The 25,447-nt window shown below is 49.6% G+C and overlaps 1 protein-coding gene across 1 annotated transcript in view; it reads left to right on the top strand.

The window, feature by feature from the left end:
- CYP26B1 (cytochrome P450 family 26 subfamily B member 1) overlaps positions 1-25,447 on the top strand; it is a 148,003-nt gene that overhangs the window by 79,795 nt on the left and 42,761 nt on the right. The window contains exon 2 of the mRNA XM_069745122.1: positions 15,343-15,562. Coding sequence (XP_069601223.1) covers positions 15,374-15,562 — 189 coding nt within the window. The 5' untranslated portion in view covers positions 15,343-15,373. The remainder of the gene's footprint in view (positions 1-15,342; positions 15,563-25,447) is intronic.

Raw genomic sequence — 25,447 nt, 5'->3', positions numbered from 1 at the left:
TGCAGCAGTGAGTACAGGAGGAGCAGCATTAGGTACAGCAGTGAGTACAGGAGGAGCAGCATTAGGTACAGCAGTGAGTACAGGAGGAGCAGCATTAGGTACAGCAGTGAGTACAGGAGGAGCAGCATTAGGTACAGCAGTGAGTACAGGAGGAGCAGCATTAGGTACAGCAGTGAGTACAGGAGGAGCAGCATTAGGTACAGCAGTGAGTACAGGAGGAGCAGCATTAGGTGCAGCAGTGAGTACAGGAGGAGCAGCATTAGGTGCAGCAGTGAGTACAGGAGGAGCAGCATTAGGTGCAGCAGTGAGTACAGGAGGAGCAGCATTAGGTACAGCAGTGAGTACAGGAGGAGCAGCATTAGGTGCAGCAGTGAGTACAGGAGGAGCAGCATTAGGTACAGCAGTGAGTACAGGAGGAGCAGCATTAGGTGCAGCAGTGAGTACAGGAGGAGCAGCATTAGGTGCAGCAGTGAGTACAGGAGGAGCAGCATTAGGTGCAGCAGTGAGTACAGGAGGAGCAGCATTAGGTGCAGCAGTGAGTACAGGAGGAGCAGCATTAGGTACAGCAGTGAGTACAGGAGGAGCAGCATTAGGTACAGCAGTGAGTACAGGAGGAGCAGCATTAGGTACAGCAGTGAGTACAGGAGGAGCAGCATTAGGAGCAGCAGTGAGTACAGGAGGAGCAGCATTAGGTGCAGCAGTGAGTACAGGAGGAGCAGCATTAGGTGCAGCAGTGAGTACAGGAGGAGCAGCCTGAGGTGCAGCAGTGAGTACAGGAGGAGCAGTATTAGGTGCAGCAGTGAGTACAGGAGGAGCAGCATTAGGTGCAGCAGTGAGTACAGGAGGAGCAGCATTAGGTGCAGCAGTGAGTACAGGAGGAGCAGCATTAGGTACAGCAGTGAGTACAGGAGGAGCAGCATTAGGTACAGCAGTGAGTACAGGAGGAGCAGCATTAGGTACAGCAGTGAGTACAGGAGGAGCAGCATTAGGTACAGCAGTGAGTACAGGAGGAGCAGCATTAGGAGCAGCAGTGAGTACAGGAGGAGCAGCATTAGGTGCAGCAGTGAGTACAGGAGGAGCAGCATTAGGTGCAGCAGTGAGTACAGGAGGAGCAGCCTGAGGTGCAGCAGTGAGTACAGGAGGAGCAGTATTAGGTGCAGCAGTGAGTACAGGAGGAGCAGCATTAGGTGCAGCAGTGAGTACAGGAGGAGCAGCATTAGGTGCAGCAGTGAGTACAGGAGGAGCAGCATTAGGTACAGCAGTGAGTACAGGAGGAGCAGCATTAGGTGCAGCAGTGAGTACAGGAGGAGCAGCATTAGGTGCAGCAGTGAGTACAGGAGGAGCAGCATTAGGTACAGCAGTGAGTACAGGAGGAGCAGCCTTAGGTACAGCAGTGAGTACAGGAGGAGCAGCATTAGGTACAGCAGTGAGTACAGGAGGAGCAGCATTAGGAGCAGCAGTGAGTACAGGAGGAGCAGCATTAGGTACAGCAGTGAGTACAGGAGGAGCAGCCTGAGGTGCAGCAGTGAGTACAGGAGGAGCAGCATTAGGTACAGCAGTGAGTACAGGAGGAGCAGCATTAGGTACAGCAGTGAGTACAGGAGGAGCAGCATTAGGTGCAGCAGTGAGTACAGGAGGAGCAGCCTGAGGTGCAGCAGTGAGTACAGGAGGAGCAGCATTAGGTACAGCAGTGAGTACAGGAGGAGCAGCATTAGGTGCAGCAGTGAGTACAGGAGGAGCAGCATTAGGTGCAGCAGTGAGTACAGCAGGAGCAGCATTAGGTACAGCAGTGAGTACAGGAGGAGCAGCATTAGGTACAGCAGTGAGTACAGGAGGAGCAGCATTAGGTACAGCAGTGAGTACAGGAGGAGCAGCATTAGGTGCAGCAGTGAGTACAGGAGGAGCAGCATTAGGAGCAGCAGTGAGTACAGGAGGAGCAGCATTAGGAGCAGCAGTGAGTACAGGAGGAGCAGCCTGAGGTACAGCAGTATATACAGGAGGAGCAGCCTGAGGTACAGCAGTATATACAGGAGGAGCAGCATTAGGTGCAGCAGTGAGTACAGGAGGAGCAGCCTGAGGTACAGCAGTGAGTACAGGAGGAGCAGCCTGAGGTACAGCAGTGAGTACAGGAGGAGCAGCCTGAGGTACAGCAGTATATACAGGAGGAGCAGCCTGAGGTACAGCAGTATATACAGGAGGAGCAGCAGTATATACAGGAGGAGCAGCCTGAGGTGCAGCAGTATATACAGGAGGAGCAGCCTGAGGTGCAGCAGTATATACAGGAGGAGCAGCCTGAGGTGCAGCAGTATATACAGGAGGAGCAGCCTGAGGTGCAGCAGTGAGTACAGGAGGAGCAGCCTGAGGTGCAGCAGTGAGTACAGGAGGAGCAGCCTGAGGTGCAGCAGTGAGTACAGGAGGAGCAGCCTGAGGTGCAGCAGTATATACAGGAGGAGCAGCCTGAGGTACAGCAGAATATACAGGAGGAGCAGCAGTATATACAGGAGGAGCAGCCTGAGGTGCAGCAGTATATACAGGAGGAGCAGCCTGAGGTACAGCAGTATATACAGGAGGAGCAGCCTGAGGTGCAGCAGTATATACAGGAGGAGCAGCCTGAGGTGCAGCAGTATATACAGGAGGAGCAGCCTGAGGTGCAGCAGTATATACAGGAGGAGCAGCCTGAGGTACAGCAGTATATACAGGAGGAGCAGCCTGAGGTACAGCAGTATATACAGGAGGAGCAGCAGTATATACAGGAGGAGCAGCCTGAGGTGCAGCAGTATATACAGGAGGAGCAGCCTGAGGTGCAGCAGTATATACAGGAGGAGCAGCATTAGGTGCAGCAGTATATACAGGAGGAGCAGCCTGAGGTGCAGCAGTATATACAGGAGGAGCAGCATTAGGTACAGCAGTGAGTACAGGAGGAGCAGCATTAGGTGCAGCAGTGAGTACAGGAGGAGCAGCACAAGGTACAGCAGTGAGTACAGGAGGAGCAGCATTAGGTACAGCAGTGAGTACAGGAGGAGCAGCCTTAGATACAGCAGTGAGTACAGGAGGAGCAGCATTAGGTGCAGCAGTGAGTACAGGAGGAGCAGCATTAGGTGCAGCAGTGAGTACAGGAGGAGCAGCATTAGGTACAGCAGTGAGTACAGGAGGAGCAGCATTAGGAGCAGCAGTGAGTACAGGAGGAGCAGAATTAGGTGCAGCAGTGAGTACAGGAGGAGCAGCATTAGGTACAGCAGTGAGTACAGGAGGAGCAGAATTAGGTGCAGCAGTGAGTACAGGAGGAGCAGCATTAGGTGCAGCAGTGAGTACAGGAGGAGCAGCATTAGGTACAGCAGTGAGTACAGGAGGAGCAGCATTAGGTACAGCAGTGAGTACAGGAGGAGCAGCATTAGGTACAGCAGTGAGTACAGGAGGAGCAGCATTAGGTACAGCAGTGAGTACAGGAGGAGCAGCATTAGGTACAGCAGTGAGTACAGGAGGAGCAGCATTAGGTACAGCAGTGAGTACAGGAGGAGCAGCATTAGGTACAGCAGTGAGTACAGGAGGAGCAGCATTAGGTGCAGCAGTGAGTACAGGAGGAGCAGCATTAGGTACAGCAGTGAGTACAGGAGGAGCAGCATTAGGTACAGCAGTGAGTACAGGAGGAGCAGCATTAGGTGCAGCAGTGAGTACAGGAGGAGCAGCATTAGGTGCAGCAGTGAGTACAGGAGGAGCAGCATTAGGTGCAGCAGTGAGTACAGGAGGAGCAGCATTAGGTACAGCAGTGAGTACAGGAGGAGCAGCATTAGGTGCAGCAGTGAGTACAGGAGGAGCAGCATTAGGTGCAGCAGTGAGTACAGGAGGAGCAGCATTAGGTGCAGCAGTGAGTACAGGAGGAGCAGCATTAGGTGCAGCAGTGAGTACAGGAGGAGCAGCATTAGGTGCAGCAGTGAGTACAGGAGGAGCAGCATTAGGTACAGCAGTGAGTACAGGAGGAGCAGCATTAGGTACAGCAGTGAGTACAGGAGGAGCAGCATTAGGTACAGCAGTATATACAGGAGGAGCAGCATTAGGTACAGCAGTGAGTACAGGAGGAGCAGCATTAGGTGCAGCAGTGAGTACAGGAGGAGCAGCATTAGGTGCAGCAGTGAGTACAGGAGGAGCAGCCTGAGGTACAGCAGTGAGTACAGGAGGAGCAGCATTAGGTGCAGCAGTGAGTACAGGAGGAGCAGCATTAGGTACAGCAGTATATACAGGAGGAGCAGCATTAGGTACAGCAGTGAGTACAGGAGGAGCAGCATTAGGTACAGCAGTGAGTACAGGAGGAGCAGCATTAGGAGCAGCAGTGAGTACAGGAGGAGCAGCCTGAGGTACAGCAGTGAGTACAGGAGGAGCAGCATTAGGTGCAGCAGTGAGTACAGGAGGAGCAGTATTAGGAGCAGCAGTGAGTACAGGAGGAGCAGCATTAGGAGCAGCAGTGAGTACAGGAGGAGCAGCATTAGGTACACCAGTGAGTACAGGAGGAGCAGCATTAGGTACAGCAGTGAGTACAGGAGGAGCAGCATTAGATACAGCAGTGAGTACAGGAGGAGAAGCATTAGGTGCAGCAGTGAGTACAGGAGGAGCAGCATTAGGTACAGCAGTGAGTACAGGAGGAGCAGCATTAGGTACAGCAGTGAGTACAGGAGGAGCAGCATTAGGTACAGCAGTGAGTACAGGAGGAGCAGCATTAGGTACAGCAGTGAGTACAGGAGGAGCAGCATTAGGAGCAGCAGTGAGTACAGGAGGAGCAGCATTAGGTGCAGCAGTGAGTACAGGAGGAGCAGCATTAGGTGCAGCAGTGAGTACAGGAGGAGCAGCATTAGATACAGCAGTGAGTACAGGAGGAGCAGCATTAGGTACAGCAGTGAGTACAGGAGGAGCAGCATTAGGTACAGCAGTGAGTACAGGAGGAGCAGCATTAGGTACAGCAGTGAGTACAGGAGGAGCAGCATTAGGTACAGCAGTGAGTACAGGAGGAGCAGCATTAGGTACAGCAGTGAGTACAGGAGGAGCAGCATTAGGTACAGCAGTGAGTACAGGAGGAGCAGCATTAGGTACAGCAGTGAGTACAGGAGGAGCAGCATTAGGTACAGCAGTGAGTACAGGAGGAGCAGCATTAGGTACAGCAGTGAGTACAGGAGGAGCAGCATTAGGTACAGCAGTGAGTACAGGAGGAGCAGCATTAGGTACAGCAGTGAGTACAGGAGGAGCAGCATTAGGTACAGCAGTGAGTACAGGAGGAGCAGCAATAGGTACAGCAGTGAGTACAGGAGGAGCAGCATTAGGTACAGCAGTGAGTACAGGAGGAGCAGCATTAGGTACAGCAGTGAGTACAGGAGGAGCAGCATTAGGTACAGCAGTGAGTACAGGAGGAGCAGCATTAGGTACAGCAGTGAGTACAGGAGGAGCAGCATTAGGTACAGCAGTGAGTACAGGAGGAGCAGCATTAGGTACAGCAGTGAGTACAGGAGGAGCAGCATTAGGTACAGCAGTGAGTACAGGAGGAGCAGCATTAGGTACAGCAGTGAGTACAGGAGGAGCAGCAATAGGTACAGCAGTGAGTACAGGAGGAGCAGCATTAGGTACAGCAGTGAGTACAGGAGGAGCAGCATTAGGTGCAGCAGTATATACAGGAGGAGCAGCATTAGGTACAGCAGTATATACAGGAGGAGCAGCATTAGGTACAGCAGTGAGTACAGGAGGAGCAGCATTAGGTGCAGCAGTATATACAGGAGGAGCAGCATTAGGTACAGCAGTATATACAGGAGGAGCAGCATTAGGTACAGCAGTATATACAGGAGGAGCAGCATTAGGTACAGCAGTGAGTACAGGAGGAGCAGTATTAAGAGCAGCAGTGAGTACAGGAGGAGCAGCATTAGGTGCAGCAGTGAGTACAGGAGGAGCAGCATTAGGTACAGCAGTGAGTACAGGAGGAGCAGCATTAGGTGCAGCAGTGAGTACAGGAGGAGCAGCATTAGGTGCAGCAGTGAGTACAGGAGGAGCAGCATTAGGTACAGCAGTGAGTACAGGAGGAGCAGCATTAGGTACAGCAGTGAGTACAGGAGGAGCAGCATTAGGTGCAGCAGTGAGTACAGGAGGAGCAGCATTAGGTACAGCAGTGAGTACAGGAGGAGCAGCATTAGGTACAGCAGTGAGTACAGGAGGAGCAGCATTAGATACAGCAGTGAGTACAGGAGGAGAAGCATTAGGTGCAGCAGTGAGTACAGGAGGAGCAGCATTAGGTGCAGCAGTGAGTACAGGAGGAGCAGCATTAGGTACAGCAGTGAGTACAGGAGGAGCAGCATTAGGTACAGCAGTGAGTACAGGAGGAGCAGCATTAGGTACAGCAGTGAGTACAGGAGGAGCAGCATTAGGTACAGCAGTGAGTACAGGAGGAGCAGCATTAGGTACAGCAGTGAGTACAGGAGGAGCAGCATTAGGTACAGCAGTGAGTACAGGAGGAGCAGCATTAGGTACAGCAGTGAGTACAGGAGGAGCAGCATTAGGTGCAGCAGTGAGTACAGGAGGAGCAGCATTAGGTACAGCAGTGAGTACAGGAGGAGCAGCATTAGGTACAGCAGTGAGTACAGGAGGAGCAGCATTAGGTGCAGCAGTGAGTACAGGAGGAGCAGCATTAGGTGCAGCAGTGAGTACAGGAGGAGCAGCATTAGGTGCAGCAGTGAGTACAGGAGGAGCAGCATTAGGTGCAGCAGTGAGTACAGGAGGAGCAGCATTAGGTGCAGCAGTGAGTACAGGAGGAGCAGCATTAGGTGCAGCAGTGAGTACAGGAGGAGCAGCATTAGGTACAGCAGTGAGTACAGGAGGAGCAGCATTAGGTGCAGCAGTGAGTACAGGAGGAGCAGTATTAGGTGCAGCAGTGAGTACAGGAGGAGCAGCATTAGGTACAGCAGTGAGTACAGGAGGAGCAGCATTAGGTACAGCAGTGAGTACAGGAGGAGCAGCATTAGGTACAGCAGTGAGTACAGGAGGATCAGCATTAGGTACAGCAGTGAGTACAGGAGGAGCAGCATTAGGTACAGCAGTGAGTACAGGAGGAGCAGCATTAGGTGCAGCAGTGAGTACAGGAGGAGCAGTATTAGGTGCAGCAGTGAGTACAGGAGGAGCAGCATTAGGTGCAGCAGTGAGTACAGGAGGAGCAGCATTAGGTACAGCAGTGAGTACAGGAGGAGCAGCATTAGGTACAGCAGTGAGTACAGGAGGATCAGCATTAGGTACAGCAGTGAGTACAGGAGGAGCAGCATTAGGTACAGCAGTGAGTACAGGAGGAGCAGCATTAGGTACAGCAGTATATACAGGAGGAGCAGCATTAGGTACAGCAGTGAGTACAGGAGGAGCAGCATTAGGTGCAGCAGTGAGTACAGGAGGAGCAGCATTAGGTGCAGCAGTGAGTACAGGAGGAGCAGCATTAGGTACAGCAGTGAGTACAGGAGGAGCAGCATTAGGAGCAGCAGTGAGTACAGGAGGAGCAGTATTAGGTGCAGCAGTGAGTACAGGAGGAGCAGCATTAGGTACAGCAGTGAGTACAGGAGGAGCAGCATTAGGTACAGCAGTGAGTACAGGAGGAGCAGCATTAGGTACAGCAGTGAGTACAGGAGGAGCAGCATTAGGTACAGCAGTATATACAGGAGGAGCAGCATTAGGTACAGCAGTGAGTACAGGAGGAGCAGCATTAGGTGCAGCAGTGAGTACAGGAGGAGCAGCATTAGGTGCAGCAGTGAGTACAGGAGGAGCAGCATTAGGTACAGCAGTGAGTACAGGAGGAGCAGCATTAGGAGCAGCAGTGAGTACAGGAGGAGCAGCCTGAGGTACAGCAGTGAGTACAGGAGGAGCAGCATTAGGTGCAGCAGTGAGTACAGGAGGAGCAGTATTAGGAGCAGCAGTGAGTACAGGAGGAGCAGCATTAGGTGCAGCAGTGAGTACAGGAGGAGCAGCATTAGGAGCAGCAGTGAGTACAGGAGGAGCAGCATTAGGTACACCAGTGAGTACAGGAGGAGCAGCATTAGGTACAGCAGTGAGTACAGGAGGAGCAGCATTAGATACAGCAGTGAGTACAGGAGGAGAAGCATTAGGTGCAGCAGTGAGTACAGGAGGAGCAGCATTAGGTACAGCAGTGAGTACAGGAGGAGCAGCATTAGGTACAGCAGTATATACAGGAGGAGCAGCATTAGGTGCAGCAGTGAGTACAGGAGGAGCAGCATTAGGTACAGCAGTGAGTACAGGAGGAGCAGCATTAGGTACAGCAGTGAGTACAGGAGGAGCAGCATTAGGTACAGCAGTGAGTACAGGAGGAGCAGCATTAGGTACAGCAGTGAGTACAGGAGGAGCAGCATTAGGTGCAGCAGTGAGTACAGGAGGAGCAGCATTAGGTACAGCAGTATATACAGGAGGAGCAGCATTAGGTGCAGCAGTGAGTACAGGAGGAGCAGCATTAGGTGCAGCAGTGAGTACAGGAGGAGCAGCATTAGGAGCAGCAGTGAGTACAGGAGGAGCAGCATTAGGTACAGCAGTGAGTACATGAGGAGCAGCATTAGGTGCAGCAGTGAGTACAGGAGGAGCAGCATTAGATACAGCAGTGAGTACAGGAGGAGCAGCATTAGGTACAGCAGTGAGTACAGGAGGAGCAGCATTAGGTGCAGCAGAGAGTACAGGAGGAGCAGCATTAGATACAGCAGTGAGTACAGGAGGAGCAGCATTAGGTACAGCAGTGAGTACAGGAGGAGCAGCATTAGGTACAGCAGTGAGTACAGGAGGAGCAGCATTAGGTACAGCAGTGAGTACAGGAGGAGCAGCATTAGGTGCAGCAGTGAGTACAGGAGGAGCAGCATTAGGTGCAGCAGTGAGTACAGGAGGAGCAGCATTAGATACAGCAGTGAGTACAGGAGGAGCAGCATTAGGTACAGCAGTGAGTACAGGAGGAGCAGCATTAGGTGCAGCAGTGAGTACAGGAGGAGCAGCATTAGGTGCAGCAGTGAGTACAGGAGGAGCAGCATTAGGTACAGCAGTGAGTACAGGAGGAGCAGCATTAGGTACAGCAGTGAGTACAGGAGGAGCAGCATTAGGTACAGCAGTGAGTACAGGAGGAGCAGCATTAGGTACAGCAGTGAGTACAGGAGGAGCAGCATTAGGTGCAGCAGTGAGTACAGGAGGAGCAGCATTAGGTACAGCAGTGAGTACAGGAGGAGCAGCATTAGGTACAGCAGTGAGTACAGGAGGAGCAGCATTAGGTGCAGCAGTGAGTACAGGAGGAGCAGCATTAGGTGCAGCAGTGAGTACAGGAGGAGCAGCATTAGGTGCAGCAGTGAGTACAGGAGGAGCAGTATTAGGTACAGCAGTGAGTACAGGAGGAGCAGCATTAGGTACAGCAGTGAGTACAGGAGGAGCAGCATTAGGTACAGCAGTGAGTACAGGAGGAGCAGCATTAGGTACAGCAGTGAGTACAGGAGGAGCAGCATTAGGTACAGCAGTGAGTACAGGAGGAGCAGCATTAGGTGCAGCAGTGAGTACAGGAGGAGCAGCATTAGGTACAGCAGTGAGTACAGGAGGAGCAGCATTAGGTACAGCAGTGAGTACAGGAGGAGCAGCATTAGGTGCAGCAGTGAGTACAGGAGGAGCAGCATTAGGTGCAGCAGTGAGTACAGGAGGAGCAGCATTAGGTGCAGCAGTGAGTACAGGAGGAGCAGCATTAGGTACAGCAGTGAGTACAGGAGGAGCAGCATTAGGTACAGCAGTGAGTACAGGAGGAGCAGCATTAGGTACAGCAGTGAGTACAGGAGGAGCAGCATTAGGTACAGCAGTGAGTACAGGAGGAGCAGCATTAGGAGCAGCAGTGAGTACAGGAGGAGCAGCATTAGGTACAGCAGTGAGTACAGGAGGAGCAGCATTAGGTACAGCAGTGAGTACAGGAGGAGCAGCATTAGGTACAGCAGTGAGTACAGGAGGAGCAGCATTAGGTGCAGCAGTGAGTACAGGAGGAGCAGCATTAGGTACAGCAGTGAGTACAGGAGGAGCAGCATTAGGTACAGCAGTGAGTACAGGAGGAGCAGCATTAGGTACAGCAGTGAGTACAGGAGGAGCAGCATTAGGTACAGCAGTGAGTACAGGAGGAGCAGCATTAGGTACAGCAGTGAGTACAGGAGGAGCAGCATTAGGTGCAGCAGTGAGTACAGGAGGAGCAGCATTAGGTACAGCAGTGAGTACAGGAGGAGCAGCATTAGGTACAGCAGTGAGTACAGGAGGAGCAGCATTAGGTGCAGCAGTGAGTACAGGAGGAGCAGCATTAGGTACAGCAGTGAGTACAGGAGGAGCAGCATTAGGTGCAGCAGTGAGTACAGGAGGAGCAGCATTAGGTGCAGCAGTGAGTACAGGAGGAGCAGCATTAGGTACAGCAGTGAGTACAGGAGGAGCAGCATTAGGTACAGCAGTGAGTACAGGAGGAGCAGCATTAGGTACAGCAGTGAGTACAGGAGGAGCAGCATTAGGTGCAGCAGTGAGTACAGGAGGAGCAGCATTAGGTGCAGCAGTGAGTACAGGAGGAGCAGCATTAGGTGCAGCAGTGAGTACAGGAGGAGCAGCATTAGGTACAGCAGTGAGTACAGGAGGAGCAGCATTAGGTACAGCAGTGAGTACAGGAGGAGCAGCATTAGGTACAGCAGTATATACAGGAGGAGCAGCATTAGGTACAGCAGTGAGTACAGGAGGAGCAGCATTAGGTGCAGCAGTGAGTACAGGAGGAGCAGCATTAGGTACAGCAGTGAGTACAGGAGGAGCAGCATTAGGTGCAGCAGTGAGTACAGGAGGAGCAGCATTAGGTACAGCAGTGAGTACAGGAGGAGCAGCATTAGGTGCAGCAGTGAGTACAGGAGGAGCAGCATTAGGTACAGCAGTGAGTACAGGAGGAGCAGCATTAGGTACAGCAGTGAGTACAGGAGGAGCAGCATTAGGTGCAGCAGTGAGTACAGGAGGAGCAGCCTGAGGTGCAGCAGTGAGTACAGGAGGAGCAGCATTAGGTACAGCAGTGAGTACAGGAGGAGCAGCATTAGGTACAGCAGTGAGTACAGGAGGAGCAGCATTAGGAGCAGCAGTGAGTACAGGAGGAGCAGCATTAGGTGCAGCAGTGAGTACAGGAGGAGCAGCCTGAGGTGCAGCAGTGAGTACAGGAGGAGCAGTATTAGGTGCAGCAGTGAGTACAGGAGGAGCAGCATTAGGTGCAGCAGTGAGTACAGGAGGAGCAGCATTAGGTGCAGCAGTGAGTACAGGAGGAGCAGCATTAGGTACAGCAGTGAGTACAGGAGGAGCAGCATTAGGTGCAGCAGTGAGTACAGGAGGAGCAGCATTAGGTGCAGCAGTGAGTACAGGAGGAGCAGCATTAGGTACAGCAGTGAGTACAGGAGGAGCAGCCTTAGGTACAGCAGTGAGTACAGGAGGAGCAGCATTAGGTACAGCAGTGAGTACAGGAGGAGCAGCATTAGGAGCAGCAGTGAGTACAGGAGGAGCAGCATTAGGTACAGCAGTGAGTACAGGAGGAGCAGCCTGAGGTGCAGCAGTGAGTACAGGAGGAGCAGCATTAGGTACAGCAGTGAGTACAGGAGGAGCAGCATTAGGTACAGCAGTGAGTACAGGAGGAGCAGCATTAGGTGCAGCAGTGAGTACAGGAGGAGCAGCCTGAGGTGCAGCAGTGAGTACAGGAGGAGCAGCATTAGGTACAGCAGTGAGTACAGGAGGAGCAGAATTAGGTGCAGCAGTGAGTACAGCAGGAGCAGCATTAGGTACAGCAGTGAGTACAGGAGGAGCAGCATTAGGTACAGCAGTGAGTACAGGAGGAGCAGCATTAGGTACAGCAGTGAGTACAGGAGGAGCAGCATTAGGTGCAGCAGTGAGTACAGGAGGAGCAGCATTAGGTGCAGCAGTGAGTACAGGAGGAGCAGCATTAGGAGCAGCAGTGAGTACAGGAGGAGCAGCATTAGGAGCAGCAGTGAGTACAGGAGGAGCAGCCTGAGGTACAGCAGTATATACAGGAGGAGCAGCCTGAGGTACAGCAGTATATACAGGAGGAGCAGCATTAGGTGCAGCAGTGAGTACAGGAGGAGCAGCCTGAGGTACAGCAGTGAGTACAGGAGGAGCAGCCTGAGGTACAGCAGTGAGTACAGGAGGAGCAGCCTGAGGTACAGCAGTATATACAGGAGGAGCAGCCTGAGGTACAGCAGTATATACAGGAGGAGCAGCAGTATATACAGGAGGAGCAGCCTGAGGTGCAGCAGTATATACAGGAGGAGCAGCCTGAGGTGCAGCAGTATATACAGGAGGAGCAGCCTGAGGTGCAGCAGTGAGTACAGGAGGAGCAGCCTGAGGTGCAGCAGTGAGTACAGGAGGAGCAGCCTGAGGTGCAGCAGTGAGTACAGGAGGAGCAGCCTGAGGTGCAGCAGTATATACAGGAGGAGCAGCCTGAGGTACAGCAGTATATACAGGAGGAGCAGCAGTATATACAGGAGGAGCAGCCTGAGGTGCAGCAGTATATACAGGAGGAGCAGCCTGAGGTACAGCAGTATATACAGGAGGAGCAGCCTGAGGTGCAGCAGTATATACAGGAGGAGCAGCCTGAGGTGCAGCAGTATATACAGGAGGAGCAGCCTGAGGTGCAGCAGTATATACAGGAGGAGCAGCCTGAGGTACAGCAGTATATACAGGAGGAGCAGCCTGAGGTACAGCAGTATATACAGGAGGAGCAGCAGTATATACAGGAGGAGCAGCCTGAGGTGCAGCAGTATATACAGGAGGAGCAGCCTGAGGTGCAGCAGTATATACAGGAGGAGCAGCATTAGGTGCAGCAGTATATACAGGAGGAGCAGCCTGAGGTGCAGCAGTATATACAGGAGGAGCAGCATTAGGTACAGCAGTGAGTACAGGAGGAGCAGCATTAGGTGCAGCAGTGAGTACAGGAGGAGCAGCATTAGGTGCAGCAGTATATACAGGAGGAGCAGCATTAGGTGCAGCAGTATATACAGGAGGAGTAGTCCTTGGTACAGCAGTATATACAGGAGGAGCAGCATTAGGTACAGCAGTATATACAGGAGGAGCAGCCTGAGGTACAGCAGTATATACAGGAGGAGCAGCCTGAGGTGCAGCAGTATATACAGGAGGAGCAGCATTAGGTGCAGCAGTATATACAGGAGGAGCAGCCTGAGGTGCAGCAGTATATACAGGAGGAGCAGCATTAGGTACAGCAGTGAGTACAGGAGGAGCAGCATTAGGTGCAGCAGTATATACAGGAGGAGCAGCATTAGGTGCAGCAGTATATACAGGAGGAGCAGCATTAGGTGCAGCAGTATATACAGGAGGAGCAGCCTGAGGTGCAGCAGTATATACAGGAGGAGCAGCCTGAGGTGCAGCAGTATATACAGGAGGAGCAGCCTGAGGTACAGCAGTATATACAGGAGGAGCAGACTGAGGTACAGCAGTATATACAGGAGGAGCAGCCTGAGGTACAGCAGTATATACAGGAGGAGCAGCCTGAGGTGCAGCAGTATATACAGGAGGAGCAGCCTGAGGTGCAGCAGTATATACAGGAGGAGCAGCCTGAGGTGCAGCAGTATATACAGGAGGAGCAGCATTAGGAGCAGCAGTATATACAGGAGGAGCAGCCTGAGGTACAGCAGTATATACAGGAGGAGCAGCCTGAGGTACAGCAGTATATACAGGAGGAGCAGCCTGAGGTGCAGCAGTATATACAGGAGGAGCAGCCTGAGGTGCAGCAGTATATACAGGAGGAGCAGCCTGAGGTACAGCAGTATATACAGGAGGAGCAGCCTGAGGTGCAGCAGTATATACAGGAGGAGCAGCCTGAGGTGCAGCAGTATATACAGGAGGAGCAGCCTGAGGTGCAGCAGTATATACAGGAGGAGCAGCCTGAGGTACAGCAGTATATACAGGAGGAGCAGCCTGAGGTGCAGCAGTATATACAGGAGGAGCAGCCTGAGGTGCAGCAGTATATACAGGAGGAGCAGCCTGAGGTACAGCAGTATATACAGGAGGAGCAGCCTGAGGTACAGCAGTATATACAGGAGGAGCAGCCTGAGGTACAGCAGTATATACAGGAGGAGCAGCCTGAGGTGCAGCAGTATATACAGGAGGAGCAGCCTGAGGTGCAGCAGTATATACTGGAGGAGCAGCCTGAGGTGCAGCAGTATATACAGGAGGAGCAGCCTGAGGTGCAGCAGTATATACAGGAGGAGCAGCCTGAGGTGCAGCAGTATATACAGGAGGAGCAGCCTGAGGTACAGCAGTATATACAGGAGGAGCAGCCTGAGGTGCAGCAGTATATACAGGAGGAGCAGCCTGAGGTGCAGCAGTATATACAGGAGGAGCAGCCTGAGGTGCAGCAGTATATACAGGAGGAGCAGCCTGAGGTGCAGCAGTATATACAGGAGGAGCAGCCTGAGGTGCAGCAGTATATACAGGAGGAGCAGCCTGAGGTGCAGCAGTATATACAGGAGGAGCAGCCTGAGGTGCAGCAGTATATACAGGAGGAGTAGCCTGAGGTGCAGCAGTATATACAGGAGGAGCAGCATTAGGAGCAGCAGTATATACAGGAGGAGTAGTCCTTGGTGCAGCAGTATATACAGGAGGAGCAGCCTGAGGTACAGCAGTATATACAGGAGGAGCAGCCTGAGGTACAGCAGTATATACAGGAGGAGCAGCCTGAGGTACAGCAGTATATACAGGAGGAGCAGCCTGAGGTGCAGCAGTATATACAGGAGGAGCAGCCTGAGGTGTAGCAGTATATACAGGAGGAGCAGCCTGAGGTACAGCAGTATATACAGGAGGAGCAGCCTGAGGTGTAGCAGTATATACAGGAGGAGCAGCCTGAGGTACAGCAGTATATACAGGAGGAGCAGCATTAGGAGCAGCAGTATATACAGGAGGAGCAGCCTGAGGTACAGCAGTATATACAGGAGGAGCAGCATTAGGAGCAGCAGTATATACAGGAGGAGTAGTCCTTGGTGCAGCAGTATATACAGGAGGAGCAGCCTGAGGTACAGCAGTATATACAGGAGGAGCAGCCTGAGGTACAGCAGTATATACAGGAGGAGCAGCCTGAGGTGCAGCAGTATATACAGGAGGAGTAGTCCTTGGTGCAGCCGCTCCTGTCTCCCCGCCTCCTCCGGTATATAAGCTCCTGCACACAGCGCTGCCCTCAGTAGTCAGTCCGCTCAGTAGTCGGTGCACCCCGTAGTCCGCCCTCCGTTCTCCCCGGCTCTGCGCTCCGTCCCCGGCTATGAGTGACGCTGTCTCCCTCCCCAGGTCCGGCGGCTGCTGACCCCCGGTCCGGCTGATGATGGTGGTCTGGTGTCTGGCCGCGCTGGCCGCCTGCCTGGTGTCCGTGGCTCTTCTCCTCGCCGTGTCCCAGCAGCTGTGGCAGTGGCGCTGGGCGGCCACTCGGGACAAGTCCTGCAAGCTGCCCATGCCCCGGGGCTCCATGGGATTTCCACTGGTGGGCGAAACTTTCCACTGGATCCTACAGGTACAGAAGTCTCCTGTCTATGATTGTCCACTAGTGACCTCGCTCCTAGTGGGATTATATCACCTGTCACTGACACTAGTGGGATTATATCACCTGTCACTGACACTAGTGGGGTTATATCACCTGTCACTGACACTAGTGGGGTTATATCACCTGTCACTGACACTAGTGGGGTTATATCACCTGTCACTGACACTAGTGGGATTATATCACCTGTCACTGACACTAGTGGGATTATATCACCTGTCACTGACAATAGTGGGGTTATATCACCTGTCACTGACACTAGTGGGATTATATCACCTGTCACTGACACTAGTGGGATTATATCACCTGTCACTGACACTAGTGGGATTATATCACCTGTCACTGACACTAGTGGGATTATATCACCTGTCACTGACACTAGTGGGATTATATCACCTGTCACTGACAATAGTGGGGTTATATCACCTGTCACTGACAATAGTGGGGTTATATCACCTGTCACTGACACTAGTGGAGTTATATCACCTGTCACTGACACTAGTGGGGTTATATCACCTGTCACTGACACTAGTGGGGTTATATCACCTGTCACTGACACTAGTGGGATTATATCACCTGTCACTGACACTAGTGGGGTTATATCACCTGTCACTGACACTAGTGGGATTATATCACCTGTCACTGACACTAGTGGGGTTATATCACCTGTCACTGACACTAGTGGGGTTATATCACCTGTCACTGACACTAGTGGGGTTATATCACCTGTCACTGACACTAGTGGGATTATATCACCTGTCACTGACACTAGTGGGATTATATCACCTGTCACTGACAATAGTGGGGTTATATCACCTGTCACTGACACTAGTGGGGTTATATCACCTGTCACTGACACTAGTGGGATTATATCACCTGTCACTGACACTAGTGGGGTTATATCACCTGTCACTGACACTAGTGGGATTATATCACCTGTCACTGACACTAGTGGGATTATATCACCTGTCACTGACACTAGTGGCGTTATATCACCTGTCACTGACACTAGTGGGGTTATATCACCTGTCTGTGACACTAGTGGGGTTATATCACCTGTCTGTGACACTAGTGGGGTTATATCACCTGTCACTGACACTAGTGGGGTTATATCACCTGTCTGTGACACTAGTGGGGTTATATCACCTGTCACTGACACTAGTGGGATTATATCACCTGTCACTGACACTAGTGGGGTTATATCACCTGTCACTGACACTAGTGGGATTATATCACCTGTCACTGACACTAGTGGGGTTATATCACCTGTCACTGACACTAGTGGGATTATATCACCTGTCACTGACACTAGTGGGGTTATATCACCTGTCACTGACACTAGTGGGGTTATATCACCTGTCACTGACACTAGTGGGGTTATATCACCTGTCACTGACACTAGTGGGGTTATATCACCTGTCACTGACACTAGTGGGATTATATCACCTGTCACTGACACTAGTGGGATTATATCACCTGTCACTGACACTAGTGGGATTATATCACCTGTCACTGACAATAGTGGGGTTATATCACCTGTCACTGACACTAGTGGGGTTATATCACCTGTCACTGACACTAGTGGGATTATATCACCTGTCACTGACACTAGTGGGGTTATATCACCTGTCACTGACACTAGTGGGATTATATCACCTGTCACTGACACTAGTGGGATTATATCACCTGTCACTGACACTAGTGGCGTTATATCACCTGTCACTGACACTAGTGGGGTTATATCACCTGTCTGTGACACTAGTGGGGTTATATCACCTGTCTGTGACACTAGTGGGGTTATATCACCTGTCACTGACACTAGTGGGGTTATATCACCTGTCTGTGACACTAGTGGGGTTATATCACCTGTCTGTGACACTAGTGGGGTTATATCACCTGTCTGTGACACTAGTGGGGTTATATCACCTGTCACTGACACTAGTGGGGTTATATCACCTGTCTGTGACACTAGTGGGGTTATATCACCTGTCTGTGACACTAGTGGGATTATATCACCTGTCACTGACACTAGTGGGGTTATATCACCTGTCACTGACACTAGTGGGATTATATCACCTGTCACTGACACTAGTGGGGTTATATCACCTGTCACTGACACTAGTGGGGTTATATCACCTGTCACTGACACTAGTGGGGTTATATCACCTGTCTGTGACACTAGTGGGGTTATATCACCTGTCTGTGACACTAGTGGGATTAAATCACCTGTCACTGACACTAGTGGGGTTATATCACCTGTCACTGACACTAGTGGGGTTATATCACCTGTCACTGACACTAGTGGGGTTATATCACCTGTCCCTGACACTAGTGGGGTTATATCACCTGTCCCTGACACTAGTGGGGTTATATCACCTGTCACTGACACTAGTGGGGTTATATCACCTGTCTGTGACACTAGTGGGGTTATATCACCTGTCCCTGACACTAGTGGGGTTATATCACCTGTCCCTGACACTAGTGGGGTTATATCACCTGTCACTGACACTAGTGGGGTTATATCACCTGTCACTGACACTAGTGGGGTTATATCACCTGTCACTGACACTAGTGGGGTTATATCACCTGTCACTGACACTAGTGGGGTTATATCACCTGTCTGTGACACTAGTGGGGTTATATCACCTGTCACTGACACTAGTGGGGTTATATCACCTGTCACTGACACTAGTGGGGTTATATCAGCTGTCACTGACACTAGTGGGGTTATATCACCTGTCTGTGACACTAGTGGGATTATATCACCTGTCACTGACACTAGTGGGGTTATATCACCTGTCACTGACACTAGTGGGGTTATATCAGCTGTCACTGACACTAGTGGGGTTATATCAGCTGTCACTGACACTAGTGGGGTTATATCACCTGTCTGTGACACTAGTGGGATTATATCACCTGTCACTGACACTAGTGGGGTTATATCACCTGTCACTGACACTAGTGGGGTTATATCACCTGTCCCTGACACTAGTGGGGTTATATCACCTGTCCCTGACACTAGTGGGGTTATATCACCTGTCACTGACACTAGTGGGGTTATATCACCTGTCACTGACACTAGTGGGGTTATATCACCTGTCACTGACACTAGTGGGATTATATCACCTGTCACTGACACTAGTGGGGTTATATCACCTGTCACTGACACTAGTGGGGTTATATCACCTGTCCCTGACACTAGTGGGGTTATATCACCTGTCACTGACACTAGTGGCGTTATATTACCTGTCTGTGACACTAGTGGCGTTATATTACCTGTTTGTGACACTATTGGCGTTATATTACCTGTCTGTGACACTAGTGGCGTTATATTACCTGTCTGTGACACTATTGGCGTTATATTACCTGTCTGTGACACTATTGGCGTTATATTACCTGTCTGTGACACTATTGGCGTTATATTACCTGTTTGTGACACTAGTGGCGTTATATTACCTGTCTGTGACACTAGTGGCGTTATATTACCTGTCTGTGACACTAGTGGCGTTATATTACCTGTCTGTGACACTATTGGCGTTATATTACCTGTTTGTGACACTAGTGGGGTTATATTACCTGTTTGTGACACTATTGGCGTTATATTACCTGTTTGTGACACTAGTGGCGTTATATTACCTGTTTGTGACACTAGTGGCGTTATATTACCTGTTTGTGACACTATTGGCGTTATATTACCTGTCTGTGACACTAGTGGTGTTATATTACCTGTTTGTGACACTAGTGGGGTTATATCACCTGTTTGTGACACTAGTGGGGTTATATTACCTGTTTGTGACACTATTGGCGTTATATTACCTGTTTGTGACACTATTGGCGTTATATTACCTGTCTGTGACACTAGTGGCGTTATATTACCTGTCTGTGACACTAGTGGTGTTATATTACCTGTCTGTGACACTAGTGGTGTTATATTACCTGTCTGTGACAGTAGTGGTGTTATATTACCTGTCTGTGACACTAGTGGGGTTATATTACCTGTTTGTGACACTATTGGCGTTATATTACCTGTTTGTGACACTAGTGGCGTTATATTACCTGTTTGTGACACTAGTGGCGTTATATTACCTGTCTGTGACACTAGTGGCGTTATATTACCTGTCTGTGACACTAGTGGGGTTATATTACCTGTTTGTGACACTATTGGCGTTATATTACCTGTCTGTGACACTAGTGGCGTTATATTACCTGTCTGTGACACTAGTGGTGTTATATTACCTGTCTGTGACACTAGTGGTGTTATATTACCTGTTTGTGACACTAGTGGTGTTATATTACCTGTTTGTGACACTAGTGGATTGGTGCAATGGTAACTATCTACAACTAAATGTTAAGAAAACTAAGGAGTTGGTGGCCAACTATAGCAGGATAAAGATGGAATGCTTACCGATCACTATTGCTGGTCAGGAGGTAGAGCAGGTGGAGAGTTACAAATATTTGGGGGTCCATTTGGATAGCAAACTGGACTGGAGATGCCACTCAGAGTTTGTCTACAAGAAGGGGATGAGCAGATTGTATTTCCTAAGGAAACTGAGGTCTTTTAATGTGTGTAGCAAAATGTTAGAAATGTTCTACCAATCTGTGGTGGCAAGTGCCATCTTTTTTGCAATCACGTGCTGGGGTAGTAGTGTGCGGGCCTCTGATGCTAATAAGCTGAATAAGATTATTAAGAAGGCAAGTTCTGCTGGGGGCTACAATCTGGACTCTTTTGGGGAGGTAGTGGAGAAAAGAACTCTGAGAAAGTGTATGGCAATTATGAACAATAATGCACATCCATTATATGAGCTATTCATGAGACAGAAGAGCACCTTCAGCAACCGGCTAATACTTCTGAGGTGTAAGAAGGAAAAATATAGGAAATCGTTTGTGCCAACTGCCATGGGAATGTACAACAATAACATTAGGGTTAAACCTCCAAGGTGAATGTCTACTTATTTCTCTACATTTCAGTTCACTCGTTGTGTATGTCCTATTCTAATGTATAATGTTCTTCTGTCAACAAACTGTCATGTCAACTATGGAATTCCTTTATGATTTTTATGATTTAAGTTGTGCTGCTGTGATACCATAATTTCCCACGGGATCAATAAAGTGTATCGTATCGGCGTCATATCACCTGTTTGTGAAACTAGTGGCGTTATATTAACTGTTTGTGACACTAGTGGGATTATACGACCTGTCACTGACACTAGTGGGGTTATATCACCTGTCACTGACACTAGTGGGATTATATGACCTGTCACTGACACTAGTGGGGTTATATCACCTGTCACTGACACTAGTGGGGTTATATCACCTGTCACTGACACTAGTGGGATTATATGACCTGTCACTGACACTATTGGGGTTATATCACCTGTCACTGACACTAGTGGGATTATATGACCTGTCACTGACACTATTGGGGTTATATCACCTGTCACTGACACTAGTGGGGTTATATCACCTGTCACTGACACTAGTGGGGTTATATCACCTGTCACTGACACTAGTGGGATTATATCACCTGTCACTGACACTAGTGGGGCTATATCACCTGTCACTGACACTAGTGGGATTATATCACCTGTCACTGACACTAGTGGGGTTATATCACCTGTCACTGACACTAGTGGGATTATATCACCTGTCACTGACACTATTGGGGTTATATCACCTGTCACTGACACTAGTGGGATTATATGACCTGTCACTGACACTATTGGGGTTATATCACCTGTCACTGACACTAGTGGGGTTATATCACCTGTCACTGACACTAGTGGGGTTATATCACCTGTCACTGACACTAGTGGGATTATATCACCTGTCACTGACACTAGTGGGGCTATATCACCTGTCACTGACACTAGTGGGATTATATCACCTGTCACTGACACTAGTGGGGTTATATCACCTGTCACTGACACTAGTGGGATTATATCACCTGTCACTGACACTGGTGGGATTATATCACCTGTCACTGACACTATTGGGGTTATATCACCTGTCACTGACACTATTGGGGTTATATCACCTGTCACTGACACTAGTGGGGTTATATCACCTGTCACTGACACTATTGGGGTTATATCACCTGTCACTGACACTATTGGGGTTATATCACCTGTCACTGACACTAGTGGAGTTATATCACCTGTCACTGACACTAGTGGGATTATATGACCTGTCACTGACACTAGTGGGGTTATATCACCTGTCACTGACACTATTGGGGTTATATCACCTGTCACTGACACTAGTGGGATTATATGACCTGTCACTGACATTATTGGGGTTATATCACCTGTCCCTGACACTATTGGGGTTATATCACCTGTCACTGACACTAGTGGGGTTATATCACCTGTCACTGACACTAGTGGGGTTATATCACCTGTCTGTGACACTAGTGGGATTATATCACCTGTTTGTAACGCTAGTGGAGTTATATCACCTGTCACTGACACTAGTGGGGCTATATCACCTGTTTGTAACGCTAGTGGAGTTATATCACCTGTCACTGACACTAGTGGGGTTATATGACCTGTCACTGACACTAGTGGGGTTATATCACCTGTCACTGACACTAGTGGGGTTATATCACCTGTCACTGACACTAGTGGGGTCATATCACCTGTCACTGACACTAGTGGGGTCATATCACCTGTCACTGACACTAGTGGGATTATATCACCTGTCACTGACACTATTGGGGTTATATCACCTGTCACTGACACTAGTGAGGTTATATCACCTGTTTGTAACGCTAGTGGAGTTATATCACCTGTCACTGACACTAGTGGGGCTATATCACCTGTTTGTGACACTAGTGGGGTTATATCACCTGTCACTGACACTAGTGGGGTTATATCACCTGTCTGTGACACTAGTGGGATTATATCACCTGTTTGTAACGCTAGTGGAGTTATATCACCTGTCACTGACACTAGTGGGGCTATATCACCTGTTTGTGACACTAGTGGGGTTATATCACCTGTCTGTGACACTAGTGAGGTTATATCACCTGTTTGTAACGCTAGTGGAGTTATATCACCTGTCACTGACACTAGTGGGGCTATATCACCTGTTTGTGACACTAGTGGGGTTATATCACCTGTCACTGACACTAGTGGGGTTATATCACCTGTCACTGACACTATTGGGGTTATATCACCTGTCACTGACACTATTGGGGTTATATCACCTGTCACTGACACTAGTGGGATTATATGACCTGTCACTGACACTATTGGGGTTATATCACCTGTCACTGACACTAGTGGGGTTATATCACCTGTCACTGACACTAGTGGGGCTATATCACCTGTTTGTAACGCTAGTGGAGTTATATCACCTGTCACTGACACTAGTGGGGTTATATGACCTGTCACTGACACTAGTGGGGTTATATGACCTGTCACTGACACTAGTGGGGTTATATCACCTGTCACTGACACTAGTGGGATTATATCACCTGTCACTGACACTAGTGGGGTTATATCACCTGTCACTGACACTAGTGGGGTTATATCACCTGTCTGTGACACTAGTGGGATTATATCACCTGTTTGTAACGCTAGTGGAGTTATATCACCTGTCACTGACACTAGTGGGGCTATATCACCTGTCACTGACACTAGTGGGATTATATCACCTGTCACTGACACTAATGGGATTATATCACCTGTCACTGACACTAATGGGTTTATATCACCTGTCACTGACACTAGTGGGGTCATATCAGCTGTCACTGACACTAGTGGGATTATATGACCTGTCACTGACACTAGTGGGGTTATATCACCTGTCACTGACACTAGTGGGGTTATATCACCTGTCACTGACACTAGTGGGGTTATATCACCTGTCACTGACACTATTGGGGTTATATCACCTGTCACTGACACTAGTGGGATTATATGACCTGTCACTGACACTATTGGGGTTATATCACCTGTCACTGACACTATTGGGGTTATATCACCTGTCACTGACACTAGTGGGGTTATATCACCTGTCACTGACACTAGTGGGGTTATATCACCTGTCTGTGACACTAGTGGGATTATATCACCTGTTTGTAACGCTAGTGGAGTTATATCACCTGTCACTGACACTAGTGGGGCTATATCACCTGTTTGTAACGCTAGTGGAGTTATATCACCTGTCACTGACACTAGTGGGGTTATATGACCTGTCACTGACACTAGTGGGGTTATATCACCTGTCACTGACACTATGGGGTCATATCACCTGTCACTGACACTAGTGGGGTCATATCACCTGTCACTGACACTAGTGGGATTATATCACCTGTCACTGACACTAGTGGGATTATATCACCTGTCACTGACACTATTGGGGTTATATCACCTGTCACTGACACTAGTGAGGTTATATCACCTGTTTGTAACGCTAGTGGAGTTATATCACCTGTCACTGACACTAGTGGGGCTATATCACCTGTTTGTGACACTAGTGGGGTTATATGACCTGTCACTGACACTAGTGGGGTTATATCACCTGTCACTGACACTAGTGGGGTTATATCACCTGTCACTGACACTAGTGGGGTTATATCACCTGTCACTGACACTAGTGGGGTTATATCACCTGTCACTGACACTATTGGGGTTATATCACCTGTCACTGACACTAGTGGGATTATATGACCTGTCACTGACACTATTGGGGTTATATCACCTGTCACTGACACTATTGGGGTTATATCACCTGTCACTGACACTAGTGGGGTTATATCACCTGTCACTGACATTAGTGGGGCTATATCACCTGTTTGTAACGCTAGTGGAGTTATATCACCTGTCACTGACACTAGTGGGGTTATATGACCTGTCACTGACACTAGTGGGGTTATATGACCTGTCACTGACACTAGTGGGGTTATATCACCTGTCACTGACACTAGTGGGATTATATCACCTGTCACTGACACTAGTGGGGTTATATCACCTGTCACTGACACTAGTGGGGTTATATCACCTGTCTGTGACACTAGTGGGATTATATCACCTGTTTGTAACGCTAGTGGAGTTATATCACCTGTCACTGACACTAGTGGGGCTATATCACCTGTCACTGACACTAGTGGGATTATATCACCTGTCACTGACACTAATGGGTTTATATCACCTGTCACTGACACTAGTGGGGTCATATCAGCTGTCACTGACACTAGTGGGATTATATGACCTGTCACTGACACTAGTGGGGTTATATCACCTGTCACTGACACTATTGGGGTTATATCACCTGTCACTGACACTAGTGGGGTTATATCACCTGTCACTGACACTATTGGGGTTATATCACCTGTCACTGACACTAGTGGGATTATATCACCTGTCACTGACACTAATGGGTTTATATCACCTGTCACTGACACTAGTGGGGTCATATCAGCTGTCACTGACACTAGTGGGGTCATATCACCTGTCACTGACACTAGTGGGTTTATATCACCTGTCACTGACACTAGTGGGATTATATCACCTGTCACTGACACTAGTGGGGTCATATCAGCTGTCACTGACACTAGTGGGTTTATATCACCTGTCACTGACACTAGTGGGATTATATCACCTGTCACTGACACTAATGGGTTTATATCACCTGTCACTGACACTAGTGGGGTCATATCAGCTGTCACTGACACTAGTGGGTTTATATCACCTGTCACTGACACTAGTGGGGCTATATCACCTGTTTGTAACGCTAGTGGGGTTATATCACCTGTCACTGACACTAGTGGGATTATATCACCTGTCACTGACACTAGTGGGGCTATATCACCTGTCACTGACACTAGTGGGGTTATATCACCTGTCACTGACACTA

Source organism: Ranitomeya imitator, chromosome 1, assembly GCF_032444005.1.
Source record: "Ranitomeya imitator isolate aRanImi1 chromosome 1, aRanImi1.pri, whole genome shotgun sequence".
Classification (NCBI taxonomy): Eukaryota; Metazoa; Chordata; class Amphibia; order Anura; family Dendrobatidae; genus Ranitomeya; species Ranitomeya imitator.
The sequence above is the reverse complement of the archived record's forward strand: the minus strand, read 5'-3'. Positions and strand labels throughout refer to the sequence as shown.